Raw genomic sequence first — 15,289 nt, 5'->3', positions numbered from 1 at the left:
TTGATATTGTTCTATGGGTGTTTCCTTGTATGTGTAGATGTTTTGAACTTCGCGCTTTCGAGTTGGGGAAAGTTTAGCCAGCTGTTTACTCTAATATAGTTTATACGATGCTTGCTTCAAAATATGAGCTTGCTCTAGTAACATCTATTATAATTCATCGTTCAATATGACGTTTGGTTAAATATTTATCAAAGAATAATCTCCGGGAAAGAGTAATTTCATCTATTTTATCATTGGAGAGTTCTAACGCCCATACGAGAGTTGCCATGACAACGTTAGTCGTGGGCGAGCATAGGTCTAGGCCTAGATATACAGCGGGCTGGTTTTATCTACGTAAATATTCACACGTTTTCCTTTAAAAATAAGTAAATTAACAATGTACGTACTATTGCTATGAGTTAAATGATAACATGCGAAGCTTAATTTCTTGAAAACACGAACGTAGATCTTCAGATTTGAAAATAAATTACGTGAAAGTATTAGCAATTTGATGTGATTTTTTAAACGTTTTTTATACTTGTTACAGAACTCATGGCATTAATGTCTTCCTTAAAAAAAAATTCAACCTTTAAAGAATGCCATTATGAAAAAATAAATCGATCAATAATGATAAAAATACGAGAGAGAGAGAGAGAGAGAGAGAGAGAGAGAGAGAGAGAGAGAGAGAGAGAGAGAGAGAATTCAAATAGATTTTAACCAAGCGCGTAGAATACTGTCGCTAGATCGGACCGGACCATTACTTGCTTGATCTCTCTCTCTCTCTCTCTCTCTCTCTCTCTCTCTCTCTCTCTCTCTCTCTCTCATTTTTATCCTTATTGATCGATTTATTTTTTTCATAATGGCATTCTTTAAAGTTTGAATTATACGATGATTATATTAATAACAGAATCTCCAACATATTCTCCAACACTTACAAATCTATCTTCAATACCCAGCTAGTGCCTTTTTTCTCTCCAACACTACAATATCTTTCAACACTCTTTCTCTACGCCACCAGTCTCCAACGAAAATCTCCAACATCCAATTTTCCTGCAGCATTTCCCGGGACCTTTTTCTCCAACAATTTTATTTCCATCAATCTCCAACAGCCAATCTGTATCAGATAATGGCTTCATGTGTGTGTGTGCGTGAGTGTCTATGTATGTGTGTGCGTTATACATCAACAATAAACTGTTTCTACTCCAATGCAGGACATAGGCCTCAGACATGTCCTTAGTCATGCCTGGTATTTGGCCATTATCATCACCACACTGGCCTCTGTGGATTGATGATGGTGGGAGACTTTAGTCTGATCGATCACAGCAAACCTACCTAGAATGGGTGGCCCTGCCTAGTACATCCTTGCTTGATCATGGCGATATGCAAATCCTTTCACTACATATCTAAGAGGGAAATAAGAAATAGAATAGTGTTTGAATAGAAGTTAAAACGTATGTATAGTAATAATAGAATTAACTGAGGAAATATGATATTAAGAAAAAGCAAAATGATAATATGATTCAACTATAGGGAGATAAGCTGGAGGGACTAGTGTGTGTTGGAGTGGGGTAGATTGGGAGCTGTCGGTCAGTGGGAATAAAGTAGCGAGGGTGATATTTTCAAGGTAATATGCTGAATCAGAATAATGCTATTCTTTCTTTTAATAATATGTACTTGTTTATATGGTTGCTCACGACTAAAGGAATATTGAACCACAAATAAAGACTGGGATAGTCGAAAGTTCTTACCCTTTACATATCCTATTACTTTATAAATATTACTTTGATATTTATTACAAAATTTCATAACAGATGCTAACTATTGTATTAATCCAGTGTGTCACGACATTTCATTTGCTGTAGAAATATGAATCGATTCTTCATATTGATGTGTCAATAATTATAGAAGCATTTCATAAATGTTTGCTGTTTGTACTGATCCTATTAGATTTACGGATTATGAATTAATATTTTCACGAAAATGCAATAAATATGGGAGGGCTATGTAATTTTATTCATACGACCCTAATCTTATCTTACGATGCTCGTTCTTGTATTTTCGTTATTTTCCTCGTTTCAATTGCCTAATAGAGATGAATGACTCACTCCTCCGGCCACGGACAGCTTTATACCTCCTATCAGATTATCTCTCATCACAGTTAGTCTGAAGATATTGTAATCTGTATATTAATCGTTTCAATGGCATTCAAAGGCTTTAAAGGCCCCTCGGGAACGACAAAGGCAAAGGACAGTGACATTGCCCTATCAAGTAGGACAATAGCCTTGAGAATGACCCCATGATCAGCACCTAAGTCCCCTCTCCACCTAAGCCAGGACCAAGGAGGGCCAGGCAATGGCTACTGATGACTTAGCAGATACATCTATAGGATCCGTCAGAACACCCCACCCTTAGCTCACAAGGATGGTGAAGTTACAGCAACCAAAGGAACTAGCGAGTTAGAGCGGGATTCGAACCCCAGTCTGGCGATCACCAGTCAGAAACGTTACCACATAGGCAACCACAACCCGTCATTTCCTAGCCCAGCCCATAAATTTCTTATTTCTTTTGCATATCCTGATTCGTACAATAATCCATCTTTCGAAGCGGGGCCTCTATTTTTTTTTCCCTCGCTATATTTAGGCATGTGTTAAGCCATTGTTTTGCCCATTCTGTATGACTGGGCACAATTCAAGTGATAAATTACAAGAAAGATAAATGCCATTGGAACCAGAAAATGCACAATAATAATACAATACTTTCTGAAATATCATTTTACAGTAATTCCTTTTTTTATAATGATTAGTATATACCTACTTTGTCAGTATATAGCAAACTTCCGACGTCATATCTTGATTGGTCACTTTCTAAAGTGTAAGTGCCCAACCCCATTCACTGGACAATGCAATTCACTCTTGAAGAAAAAACGGCATAATTCAAACGACCGTAAATATATGATACTTTAATTTCTAGCCAAATACATGAGCCATATATTTTTCTTTACTTTTACTTTTAGGGGTTTATTTCTCGCCCTCCATCAGACACTAAAAGTCTGTTCAGGTGGGCCTTGGTGTGTGAAAATAATTTCTTTCCAGTTTATGTTTTGCTCTGTATCTTTTCAGTTATTCGCTAGCATTTGTATTCAGGCTTAATAGTTTTCAGATCACTATTATAACACTTTCCAAAGAGATAAGTCTTCAGGTTTTTCTTGAAAGCTGCCACATTTTTGCTATTCTTGACATCAAGTGGAAGGTCGTTGAAGAGTCTCGGTGCAGCATAACAAAAAGTTCTTCCTCCTATTGCATGATTCACACTAATTTCGAATAGTCTATATGGGTCATCAGCATGTCTAACTCTTACAGCAGCGCTAGTAGCTTGAGGGTAGGGGACCAAGCAATCACGAAGATATTTAGGCTTATCTCTTGTATGTGCTTTGTGAGTCAACAAACAAATCTTAAATTCAATTCTAGCTTTAACAGGTAACCAATGTAGATCGATCAATGCAGGGGTTATTCTCTCCCGAAGTTTAATGCCTTTTATCAGACTAGCCGACCGGTTTTGCACATTTTGAAGTTTTCTTAGTAGTGTATTGGGCAATTTATAGTATAGAGAATTACAATAATCAAGCCTTGATATTACATGACTCATCACTAAAATTTTTATACTGCCCTCTGTTAAATATTTTCTAATAAATGCTATGTTTCTCAGATGATAATTACACACTTTCACTGTGTTAACTATTTGATCACTCATTGTCAAATTACAATCTATCAGTACACCCAAATTTTTCACAACAGGCACAATCCTAACATCAGCGTCACCAATTTTTATACTTTCAATTAACTGGTAATTCTTCAAAGCCACCTTTGTGACAAAAAACATACATTCTGTTTTATCATAATTTAATTCAAGCTTTTTCCTCTGCATCCATATTTTTATTTCAGTCATTATCTCAACAATTTTCTTCTTTGTATCTTGTGTTTTTAAAATTGAAAGGTAGAACTGAGTATCATCTGCATATAGTTTAAAGCCCACTTTTGGTTTTTTCCTACTCGCTATCTTGTGTTTTATGCAAATCTGACCATGATTATTGGGGCAAACCAACCGTTCATGAGTTTTTGGACCCCCTTATATAAAGACAATTATGGAGGACCTCAGTGGGAAACCGGGTTTTTTTTTTGGTCGGGAAATGTCATAAACGAGTGATTTGCAGCAATAATAACGGTCAGAAATGCAAAATACGCACAAGATAACCAGTTGGGAAATATATGGTTCATGTAAGTTGCTGAATACAGGCCAAAACGGGATTATTTAACACTTTTGAGATTTGTAAAAGGGTACAGAACATAACCAACCAACCTAACCTAACCTAGTAGTTCCCAGGTCACAACCCCTAGTAGGGGGACAAGCCCCCGGAGCCCCCAAAAGTGCAACTTAAGAAATTACAAAACATAATAAACAGAGGAGCAAGACTGATAAAAGGTGTTCCACCTAGAGAAAGGATCACCCCTATACTAATCAATTTACACTGGCTGCCGATTAAAGCGAGATTTGAATTTAAAATATGTACAATAACCCACCAAGTCATCAGAACCGGGCGTCCAAAATACTTAAGAGAATTGCTACATATTGCGCAGCCAACAAAGCGTGTCAACAAGAGAATAGTTACAGATGGCTTCAAACTGTTGGAACCTACTATGCATTTCAGACCCCGTGTTATACTGTTTTTCGCAAATATCTTCTATACAAACAACGGGATCAGTGTGATATTTTGGCACAGCTTCTTTGACACAGTCCGCTAATTTATGACACTACACTGCGATGCCAAGTGTGTTTCATATGAGATTACTCTTGGCTTTCAAGCATAAGTTGGCGAGAGCCGAGTAGGCATTCGGACAATGGATCTCCATGACGTACGGAGATCCATTGTCCGAATGCCTATAGAAGATATTTGCGAAAAAACAGTATAACACGGGGTCTGAAATGCATAGTAGATATATGTCAACTTTAGGCTCCAGAGCCTTTAAATATGCGGCCCCACGACTATATAATAAGCTCCCATGAAACATTCGAATGATTGAAGACATTAAGGCTTTCAAGAGGAAACTGAAGACTTTCTTATTTAAACAGTCTCACAACAGTGATGATTTAACAGTAAATGAACAATGCGTAATCTGAAACGATAAATACTCTAAACGAACAAGATAAAACGACAGTGGAGGTCCTGGCTGTAGAGAGTGGGGTTCCCCTGCTGTATGGGACCGGAAAAGCAGCCATCAAAGTAAGTAAGTAAGTAAAGTAAAGTAAATCACAAATAAATCCTTACATTATAAAAAAGTAAATCACAAATAATTCCTTACCTTATGATTGACACCAACGTTTTTTTTTTTTTTCTTTTTTCAGTAGCTTTGCAGTAGAAATGTGCTGGTCTTCCCGAAAAATTAAGTCCGAATCGGACCTTTGAGGCATTATTTCGCGGTTATTTTTTTTTTTTAATTTCACATGAGTAACAATAGCTTTACACTGAACGGAGAGAGCATTTCCATCATAATCAATTGCCGGGGGCCGACATAGATCAAATTACACTAAATTTCGAAATAGATTGTACTTCCCTAAGTTCCCTCTTGGAGACGTCTTAATGTGAAGGTGGTTTAGCTCAAACTAAAGGGAAGGGTGGGAAAAAATGGCTGTTGTAAAACAACATCCAGGAACTTGGGCATAAATATTTGGAAGCTCCTAATTGGTTAAAAATAAGTCAGGTAAGGATTACGTCATACAAAAAACAGAAAAGCTGGCCAAAGCGAATGCAGGCAACGCATGCGCAGTTACTCGACATCAGTCTCCCAGATGTAAACAATGTACTTAAAGTGTGTGTGTGAGAGAGAGAGAGAGAGAGAGAGAGAGAGAGAGAGAGAGAGACTTCACATTTTAAGAGACCGATATGTAAGTTATTATGCCGCAGCCCCCACTAAACAAACAGAGAAAAATACCAAACTACCCAGCACTCATCCATTTCTCATAGCGAATTTCACTTTCGCTAGTACTTAATGTATCATATATTTACCTAAACGACTATGTACTTAAACCTCATAATTTTGTTACATAAAATTTATTGTTCCTTACAGAACTATCAGCCAAAGATAATATCATTAAGTTTATTGGAAAATTTCAAGTACAATTGTAAACATCAGATATTTATTATTTCTATTTTCAGGAGAAATTCCTTACTCATACTCTTAGGTTCAACACATCCTTAGGATAATGTAGCTATGCCGGAGTAACTCCAGTTAGCTCCAGCACCCAAGCCCACTGACTGGTGACTTTCGACATGTCAGGGAAGGTCACTTCCATATCAGGAGTCTGGGCTGCAAACTGGGGGATAAAAGAAAATAAACAGTATTAATTATTATATAAGTTAGCATTTGTATATTCGAGTGCATATGGACACTCGTGCTTAACTACCACAGCCCACGGTCTTGAGCCACAGTCACCCTTAAACTTGTAGGGAGGAGTAGCAACTAAGGCTTTATCTGAACACATATGCACGCGTACACACATAAGAAAAACTGACTAGTCACTACCATTTTGATACTTTAAATGCTGAGTTATCGATAAATCCCGGTGCAGTAAAACTACCACATCATTATCTGCTTCATAAACCTATACAAAAAGTTTACCAGTAACAAGTAATAATTTACACAAACAGGGCCATTCAGCCCTATATTGAAAGTACTCTTCTGCCTCCTGGATATCAAAAACTTTCCTTTCCAATTGGGTATTTACATCATCTTTCTAACCCTTTCTAGGGATTCCTCTTATCTTATAAAATATTTTTGCACCACATATACTATGTAAACATTTCATCTCAGCACATTATAGTTTTGTTTTATTCGCAGTTAATGCTTCCCCTACACTTTCATAAAAGAGAGTTGGTTCAACTTTTATTTATTGAATCTCACCTTGCTCCTCACAGACAATCCAAATCTTTTATGAATCCTTGGCCCATATCCTGCTATAATTTTGGCATCTATTTTGTGACACCTCTTCTCTCATTTTGCTATGATCAGTTATATTTAGTTACAGTTTTTATTTCAATCAACCACTAGTACTCTTCCACCAAAGATACTAGCATTCATTACATTTTCCTTGTTTCCAGTTACTCTCATTACCTTACGCTTGCTCAGAGCTTTGAACTAAATTTTCAGGTTCCAAATTTTCCCTTCACCCTTCAATCAGCGGAAAATCATCTTCAAATATCACCCACTCCATATTCTATTCACAACTAATTTCCGTATTACCTAACATAGCAACTATATCTAGCACTACACCATTCATAGAAATACAGAATGCTCTGAATTCTTTATGCAACATTGTTTCAGACTCACTTTCATAACAAATCAGCCACTCTCCTCCCTATATACTTTAACACATGTTTTATTTCCATTAGAAAAATTTCAATTCCTCTTAACTACCTATTATGTTTACCAAGCATTCCAAACACTTTCCACATTGCTCTCTTCGTCCATTCTGTAATACACTTTCTTTAGGTATATCACATGTATTTCAAAGTTCTGTTTTCCTTTACTTACAGATTTCTCATATAACTGTTTCATAACAAACACTTGATCTTCACACCCTTTTTTTTTTTTTTTTTTTTTTTTTTGTCTAGGCACAACATTTTTCATCCCCTATCAGTCATTCTGTCACCTCTTACTTTCTTTGTGAAAAGCATACCATAAAACTTCCATGGTATATTAAGTAACAGTATGCCCTCAATGTCCTTACAGTTCCCTTTATCCCCTTAAACCTATTATAATGAAACAATTACTCCTATTATCCGGTCCTTTTTTTTTCACTTTTCCATCAGCTAAACCTACCTTACAAACTATGGTCAGCCTATCAACCACAAAATCACTGACATAATGCAGTATCCCACTTTTAAACAACACATCAATTAAAGGTGTCATTCTCAGCATTAGACTAAATTTTCAAGTCTTGTCTCACTCAGATAAGCCCCGCTTCTATCCTCTACGTTGAAAAAAATAAAAAAATCTTCAAAATGACCATTCCATAGACCCAACACTGTATTCACATCTGATAATATCTCTCTAATTCTATCTTTTACAGTGATATTGATTTGTCCATTAATCTTATTTCTCTGCATATACTTCCCTTTAATAGAACACTTTCCTCCCTGAAGTTCCTATTCCCCTTTCCCCCTTCGTTTTTTTTATTGTTATCCTTTTCTCAGTTGATTTATTTTTGAATAACCTATCTTTTCATCTTGTATTCTTACACTTGTCCGTTTATAAAGAAATTGCACCTCAATTAATTGGTTTTATCTTATTAAGCATTTTATTTCCTCATTCTACCTCTTTCTATTACAGTCCCTCTTCCTACACCCCTGCAACCACAAACATTCACTGCTGATACCATGAATTTTGAAAAGTCTCCATTTGATCCTTTCTCCTCCTTTTCTTGAACCTTAGCCCAGAATTCGTCCATCTATTTTGTTTCATGTACTTCATGTTTCCTTTACATCCAGCTCACTTCTATGAGTTATGTTTGCAGGAAAAAAAATACATATATATATATATTTTACCTTCAATGGTTCATTATAACCAAGCATATTCACTGTCGTTTGCTGTGTTGGTGTAGCAGACCCCAGAACTAAAGTATTGTCTGAAGGCCACTGGAGAACAATGGCATAAGTCTTGTCACCATTGGCAGTGTACCTATTAAATACACACAGTACTTAAAGTTTCATTTTCATATTTTGAATTGAATGCAGCTAGAGATTTTAGAATTAAATGTAACTTCAACATATCTTTATGACATGTTTTAAGTAGTTCCACAGATATTAGAATAAGAATTGAAATAGTTGTGGTACCAGACGCCGTGAGTGCCAGTGTCATTCTGCACTTTCCAGGGCCTGGATCCGTGTATTCCATCCCCATTGATATCCAGCCAAGAACCCAACTGACGCAGACGCTCTTCCATCAGTGGAGGAATGCGGCCATCATGTGTTGGTCCAACGTTGACCAACAGGTTTCCTTTTGTAAGAGAAGAAGAATAGTCACCTTTGTCATTTTATCAGCTTTTATATCTACAAGGTATTATCCCAATTGATTTCAAGGTAGAATGAGATGATATTAAAGATTAAGATTCTCATTAAAATGTTGTTTATGATACAGGAAAATAAAGCATAATTACAGTATTAATTGTAAGCTTAGAAGCTTTGCACCTATATATTAAGGGACAGAGTGCCTGCAAACTTATATTGCGGAGTGATCAGTTTGGAACCAGGATGTCTTGAGCGTACTTTAGGACTTTTAGAATGACTCTTTTTGAAACTTTCCTAAATCTTACGAAATAAATGCCATGGTAGAAGGAATGACACTCACCACCACAGCTGACAGTTGATGTCAGTTGACTTAGGAGCTCCTGTATAGTTAGGTAGTCTGAAACAGCAGCGTTACGCCTGTACCCTCAAGATGCTTTATCAATAGTCATGGCATTCTCCCACTTATGAGGTTGCAAAACTCCTAAAATATAAAAATTAATATTTTCAAATCATTAAAAGTACTAATATTTGGATTTCACTGCAATCTGTCAGTACGGCACTACCTTTAAATCCCTGTTTCATAGACTAGAAAATCTGATATATATTTTTTTTATTATTGACATATCAAATAATTCTGATCATCCCTTGCATTCTGATCTTCCTGAACAGTACCACCCTGTTCGTAATACTAGGTATACAGTTAATTCTATTAGTCATGCCTTCTCCATCATGAGGCTCAATACTAGCCTACATAGCATTCTAGAAGTTTGATTCCAGCTGTGACCAAGTTATGAAATGATCTTAATCAGGTAGTTGAATTGGTGGAACTTCAAAAGTTCAAATTTGCTGCGAATGTTTTCATGTTGAACAGATTACATAAGTTTCTTTATATGGTTAATTTATGAAAGATCTATTTAATGTTATTACTGTTCTTAAAACGTGTTATTTTGATGGTTTATTGCGTCTCTTGAAGTTTGTTTATTTGCTAGTTTCTTTTCCTCACTGGGCTATTTTTCTTTGTTGGAGCCCATGGGCTTATAGCATCCTGCTTTTCCCACTAGTTCAGGGTTGTAGCTTAGCTAATAATAATAATAATAATAATAATAATAAAAGAAAAGTAGTACAAAACTGGGCTGTAACGGTCTTGACATGAATAGTATGAACCGTGTTTGCAAGATGTCCCAATCCCCCAACGGTCGTTGACGACAATCGTGTCCTTGACCGGCGAATAGTTGAAAAGCCAAGATAAAAAGACGGTCGAATTCCAATACCAATCATAAGCTTCCTAATCTCCGTCGGACCAAATTACTTCTGGCTTGTAGGTGTTTACCTGAAAGAAATAACTTTGATGTTTTTGTTTGCCTTCTAGCAACTTTACAAAAATATAATTTACTAAAATATATTCGTTCTTTATATTTGTGAGGGCATAATATTATTGTAAGTGATGCTTACATAGCTTAATTCCACTCTATTGTCTTTTCTAAAGTTTTACCTCGTCTAGCAGTTGGAATACATAACAGTCAAATCCTAGCATTAATTATTATTTAAAGATAATGAAAAGAAGTCAAAAAATACGTTTACTACCAATTTTCAGACCAACAAAAAGGAGTTCTTCTAAAAGTTAATGTATGAAAGAAATTGGTTGACTATTGTTTATCATAACAGAAAGAGAAAGAACCTTATCCAGTTGTATATCATAAAGTTATTCATGTTACAAACACAAAGCATTCTTACTAGGTTAATGAGTTCAGGGTAGGTTTTTCTCTTTATAAAATCGTTGCTCTGGAATCCACGACTTTTGTCTTGCAAATAAAGAGGATTGTACCACTCAAACAATGAGTGATACACCCCTAAGTGAATGTCTGGAGCATTGGTCCTCACCGCATTGGCCAAATCACCTTTAAAACAAGATCATTGAAAGGAATAAAAGATTAGAGTTTTGAAATCATATATAATTGTAATATGATACAATAATTCAGCCTTTTAACATCTTAGATTTTTTATATATGTCAATAATAAACTTATATATACATCATGCTTCTTTAAGATAAAGATGTCTGTATACATAGGCTTACATCATGCTTCTTTAAGATAAAGATGTCTGTATACATAGTTCTACATCATGCTTCTTTAAGATAAAGATGTCTGTATACATAGGCCTACATCGTGCTTCTTTAAGATAAAGATGTACAGTATATGATGATATATTAAGACTTACTTGATGTGATCTATTGGGTGATGTTACTGAAAGTATATTAATTTGTGTAAGATATAAAATGCTGGCCAAGTGAATAGAAAGGCAGGCCTAACATACGTTATATTCATCTCAGGTTGAACCACTAGATTTCCCCATTGGTAAAGTCAAAGGAATCCTCTGACTAAATTTGCCAATATATTTGTACTGAAGCAATTTTGTAGATAAATAAATCCTACTGGAGGAAAGAAAATATAACGAGAGTGGTATATGCAGTGTCGTCGGTTACATGAGAGAAGTGTACAATGTCTAGACTTTAAAAGACTGCATTATTTGTTGAAGGTGCCGGGAAAAAAAAGAAAAAAAAACAGGCTTTGTGCTAACTTATAATAGAGTTTCAGACTGCACTGAACTACTTGCTAACCCTAACGAAATTTTTAACTTTCTAGTGCTACATTCTAAAAAATGGGTAATTTATTGCCTCATTTTAATTTATAACATTTATTAGAATTTGTAGGGGGAGAAATGACTGGTGTTTAAAATCTGTTTGGTCGGAGAGATGCAAGGAGTCGGAACGAAGGGTAGGTATAGGTCAAAACTGGTGTAAAAGAAAAGTTAGCCTTGAATGAAGCAGAGATGTTACATTATTGACTGGAGATAGTGAAGAAACTATACGGAGAAGTGAAAGAATTTCAAAGTGATCATAAGTAACTAAAAGTCGAGAATGACTATAAGGTTATGAGATTGAATTGAAGCTTAGATGACAAATCAATAAATGTTAATATAGAGATTGTAAGAATGGAAAAGTCGAGTATTATCGGTATTCAAAAAAAACATGAATGATGTTAAGATGACAGATAACTTGATTTACAGATTAGGTGAAGTAAGGAGGGTAGCAAATGTGAGAAAAAGATTGGGAAAAAACTTTGATAGTATGTTGCAAAAGGGTGTGGTAGTTCGAAGGGACTGCTGAACCATCTCTCCATTATGACTACATCAAAGATCCAACTCACCAAGTAAGTCCCTTTTAGGCCCAACGTCCATACTGTTCCAATTCCATGAGTTCTTTGAAGGCCAGTTGGTGAAACCTTCATGATGTTTGCTCGTGAGAACCAAGTAACGTGCTCCGGCAGCTTTGAAGATATCTGCCCACTCATTGGGATCGTAAAATTCAGCAGTGAACTGAGAAGCGAAATCAGCATAGGTGAAATCCGGTCTGTAATTCTTCTTCATGAAATCCACGTATGCTGATGAGCCTCCTGCCATTATAATGTTAAAAGAATGATGTCATATTATGAATAAAAACTGTGTATGTAGTAAGATTAACTGAAAGAGACGGAGCCAGTTATATCAGATTATTGATCTCCAATAAATGCAGACTAATTCCTCTTACAAAAGAGTCACTTATTTGATATATGGATAAAAATTTCATTGCCATCGTTATATAAGACACAAAATACCAATATAAGTTATATTAAAATCTTCTCTTGCTTAAGAAGTAAATCTAGTTTTCGGAAAGAAATAATACAAATAAATGATTGCCATAGATAATCACCTCTTAAAGGAAGATAAGATATAATTTTTAACTTTACGCAGTTTACGCCTTATAGCGAGTTTTGGTAAAAAGTAGAATACATGTATTCTGCTTTAGGTCGAACATAGAAAGCATAAAAATATTTTTTACCAAGACGCTATAAAGCGTAAGCTGTGTAAAGTTAAAAATTACGTCTTCTCTTCATTTAGGAGGTGATTATTTATGCCAATCATTTATTTTTATTAAGAGAAGATTTTAGTATAACTTTTATTGGTATTTTGTGTCTTATATAACGAAAATAATAATTAAATTTTTATCCATATATCAAATAAGTGACTTCGTACATAAAATGTGAGAGTGTCGGATAGAACTGATAAGAATGACGGATGAAGAATGGTATTCTCGAACAATGCATATGTGCATCATTGTTAATCTATGCCATTCTTGGAGATACTTCTCACATCAGCCCTTTAAACCATAATGAAACTAAGGAGTAACACCATAACAAAACGTAACTTACCTTCCCAATATGACCAAAACCATTCTGATCCAAAAGACGGAACTGAGAAAACTCCCCAATGAAGAAAGATTCCCATCTTAGCGTCATCGTACCACTGGGGAAGAGGGCGAGAGTCTATGGAGTCCCAGTTTGCTTCATATTTTGCCAACGCAAAGGGAAGCAAAGCTGGAATTAAATTAAGGGACGGAAAAATATTTGCGTCGTTACTATAGGGTATGAAGAATTGGTAAGAATCCCTTGCTAAACTGATAGCTAAATTTTCTTTTATAGTAATGTAAGCAATTTGCAAATTCACTTTCCAGACTAGTTTAGGCTTATCTTTTTTTAATTTATTGAAACAAGATTTAATTTTTGTACTTTGCCTACTTTTAAACAGTTCAATCTTGCTTATAAGTTTCACTATGTAATTTCGCTAAATTTTTGTGGAAAGTATTAAGATTATAAATCTTTGGAAATCTTATTTTATAAGCGATTAGAAAAACAACGTTTCCATCTAAATTTTAACGCTAAATCACAATTTTTAAGACCAAGGAATCCAATGTAAACAAAATAAATAAGCTAGATTCAACAACAAACTTATTTGACTGAAATATCCCATTTTATTGAATATTTTTCAAGTGAGCAGACATGATCGTTCCACTACGTCAAGTGTCCATTAAAAACCAACAAGGCCTGAAAAGAGGCAAAGCAGCAGGAGAAGATGGCCTAACAATTGATTTAGTAATAGATGGAGAAGATTTCACAGTAGTAAAGCTCGCTGAACTCTACACCAAACGTCTGCAAGAATGTTCTATACCTACAGCTCGGAAAAACTTTATCCTGCCCATGTCCATTCTTTTTCTTACATGTTGTTAGAATGGTTTCAATCTTTTAAGCAACCAGATTCTTTACATATCCTCACCATCATTGTCATTAACAGTTTCATACTTGGTCTGTGTGTCTTCGTCGTTCTGATACTCACTGCCCCATTGACGAAGATTAGTGCAGGATAAGTTCTTTGTTCTGTGAGAACATTTGGTACAAGAACAGTCTGTTTTTCATTGGCAGCTAACCATCTCAATGATGGCCTTTGGAGCTCGAAGGGCATCTATCATTGTTGGTTTAAGCTGGCAATAGGACCCCTTGTGGTATCCATTCTGTAGGGGATCCAAATGAGGATCCTGCAGAGCAATACTGACCTCTCCCCACACTCTGGTTTGGATATGGACTATCAGGACACGTTGTTTCAGAGCTCCAAGGATAGGAGGTAACCTCTCACTTTTTGCATTATACTTGCCTTCAGACAGACCTCTTTCAGTTGTGGGTTGACCTTGAAGTATTCCTCTAGTGTCACTTCATAGAGAGATATATTGACTTGCTTACATGATCACAGTAGCAGGGTTGACCTTTCACATACCATCTTTAGGAGTTAGTGGTAAGGCTCCAACCTGGTTCAGTGGCTTGCTTTCAGACAGCCTGGAACTTTCCTCAAAGTTTTCCTTGCTTCCATTCTGGATAAAACAGTAGCAGAAATCCATCCTATTTGTAATATCTGGTAGGATACTGAGATTTCCTTGCTAGTGACAAGGTGGTTTGTTCTTTTGGCAAACTGTGGTTTTTGCTTGTCACAGTACAGCATATCTGCATTGTATGGAGTGATAGATAGACTGGGCATCGACTATCATTCAGGGGGCGTGCAACTGGTTTTCCCGGAACCTTTGCCTTCTGGTATGCAGAAGTAATCATTCTAAGGGTGGTTCTTTTTCTATCAGCAGTCTTTTCTGAAAAGTGTTATCTATTGCGAAGAATACAAAGGCACCCTTTTTCAAGAATGGTGGTACAAATTTGGTCAGAGCTGTTTTAATTAGCAGGGTACGGCCATATGTAACACAGTAATCATGTGCACTAAGGTCCATCACCCTCTTGTTGCGGGTGTCATGGGGAACAACCTGAGCCCGTCCCAGAACCTGTGCAGATGTATAAGATGGGACTGTGCAAATGTATAAAATGGGCCTTTGCAAA

General features: G+C 36.0%; 1 protein-coding gene and 1 pseudogene across 1 annotated transcript; both read right to left on the bottom strand.

Moving 5' to 3' along the window:
- Positions 1–6,222: 6,222 nt before the first annotated feature.
- On the bottom strand, positions 6,223–10,318 carry LOC137639585 (alpha-L-fucosidase-like; annotated as a pseudogene).
- Positions 10,180–14,805, bottom strand: LOC137639584 (tissue alpha-L-fucosidase-like). The gene is made up of 5 exons (XM_068371847.1): positions 14,685–14,805; positions 13,289–13,453; positions 12,248–12,493; positions 10,775–10,938; positions 10,180–10,370 (listed from the first exon to the last, which is right to left on the bottom strand). The coding sequence occupies exons 1-5, from the start codon at positions 14,803–14,805 to the stop codon at positions 10,326–10,328; spliced, it is 741 nt and encodes a 246-aa protein (XP_068227948.1). The 3' UTR covers positions 10,180–10,325.
- Between the last annotated feature and the right edge of the window lie 484 nt (positions 14,806–15,289).

This window comes from Palaemon carinicauda, chromosome 4, assembly GCF_036898095.1.
Source record: "Palaemon carinicauda isolate YSFRI2023 chromosome 4, ASM3689809v2, whole genome shotgun sequence".
In the NCBI taxonomy this organism is placed as follows: Eukaryota; Metazoa; Arthropoda; class Malacostraca; order Decapoda; family Palaemonidae; genus Palaemon; species Palaemon carinicauda.
This window is presented reverse-complemented; position numbering and strand designations above follow the sequence as displayed.

Excerpts from the sequence above, each read along its gene's own strand:
- LOC137639584 (XM_068371847.1), bottom strand. The coding sequence starts at position 14,805 with ATGGATTTCTGCTACTGTTTTATCCAGAATGGAAGCAAGGAAAACTTT. Across the intron at positions 13,454-14,684 it reads ACCACTAACTCCTAAAGATG|CTTTGCTTCCCTTTGCGTTG; the intron begins GTATGTGAAAGG and ends ATTTAATTCCAG. Across the intron at positions 12,494-13,288 it reads GTTTTGGTCATATTGGGAAG|GAGGCTCATCAGCATACGTG; the intron begins GTAAGTTACGTT and ends TTATAATGGCAG.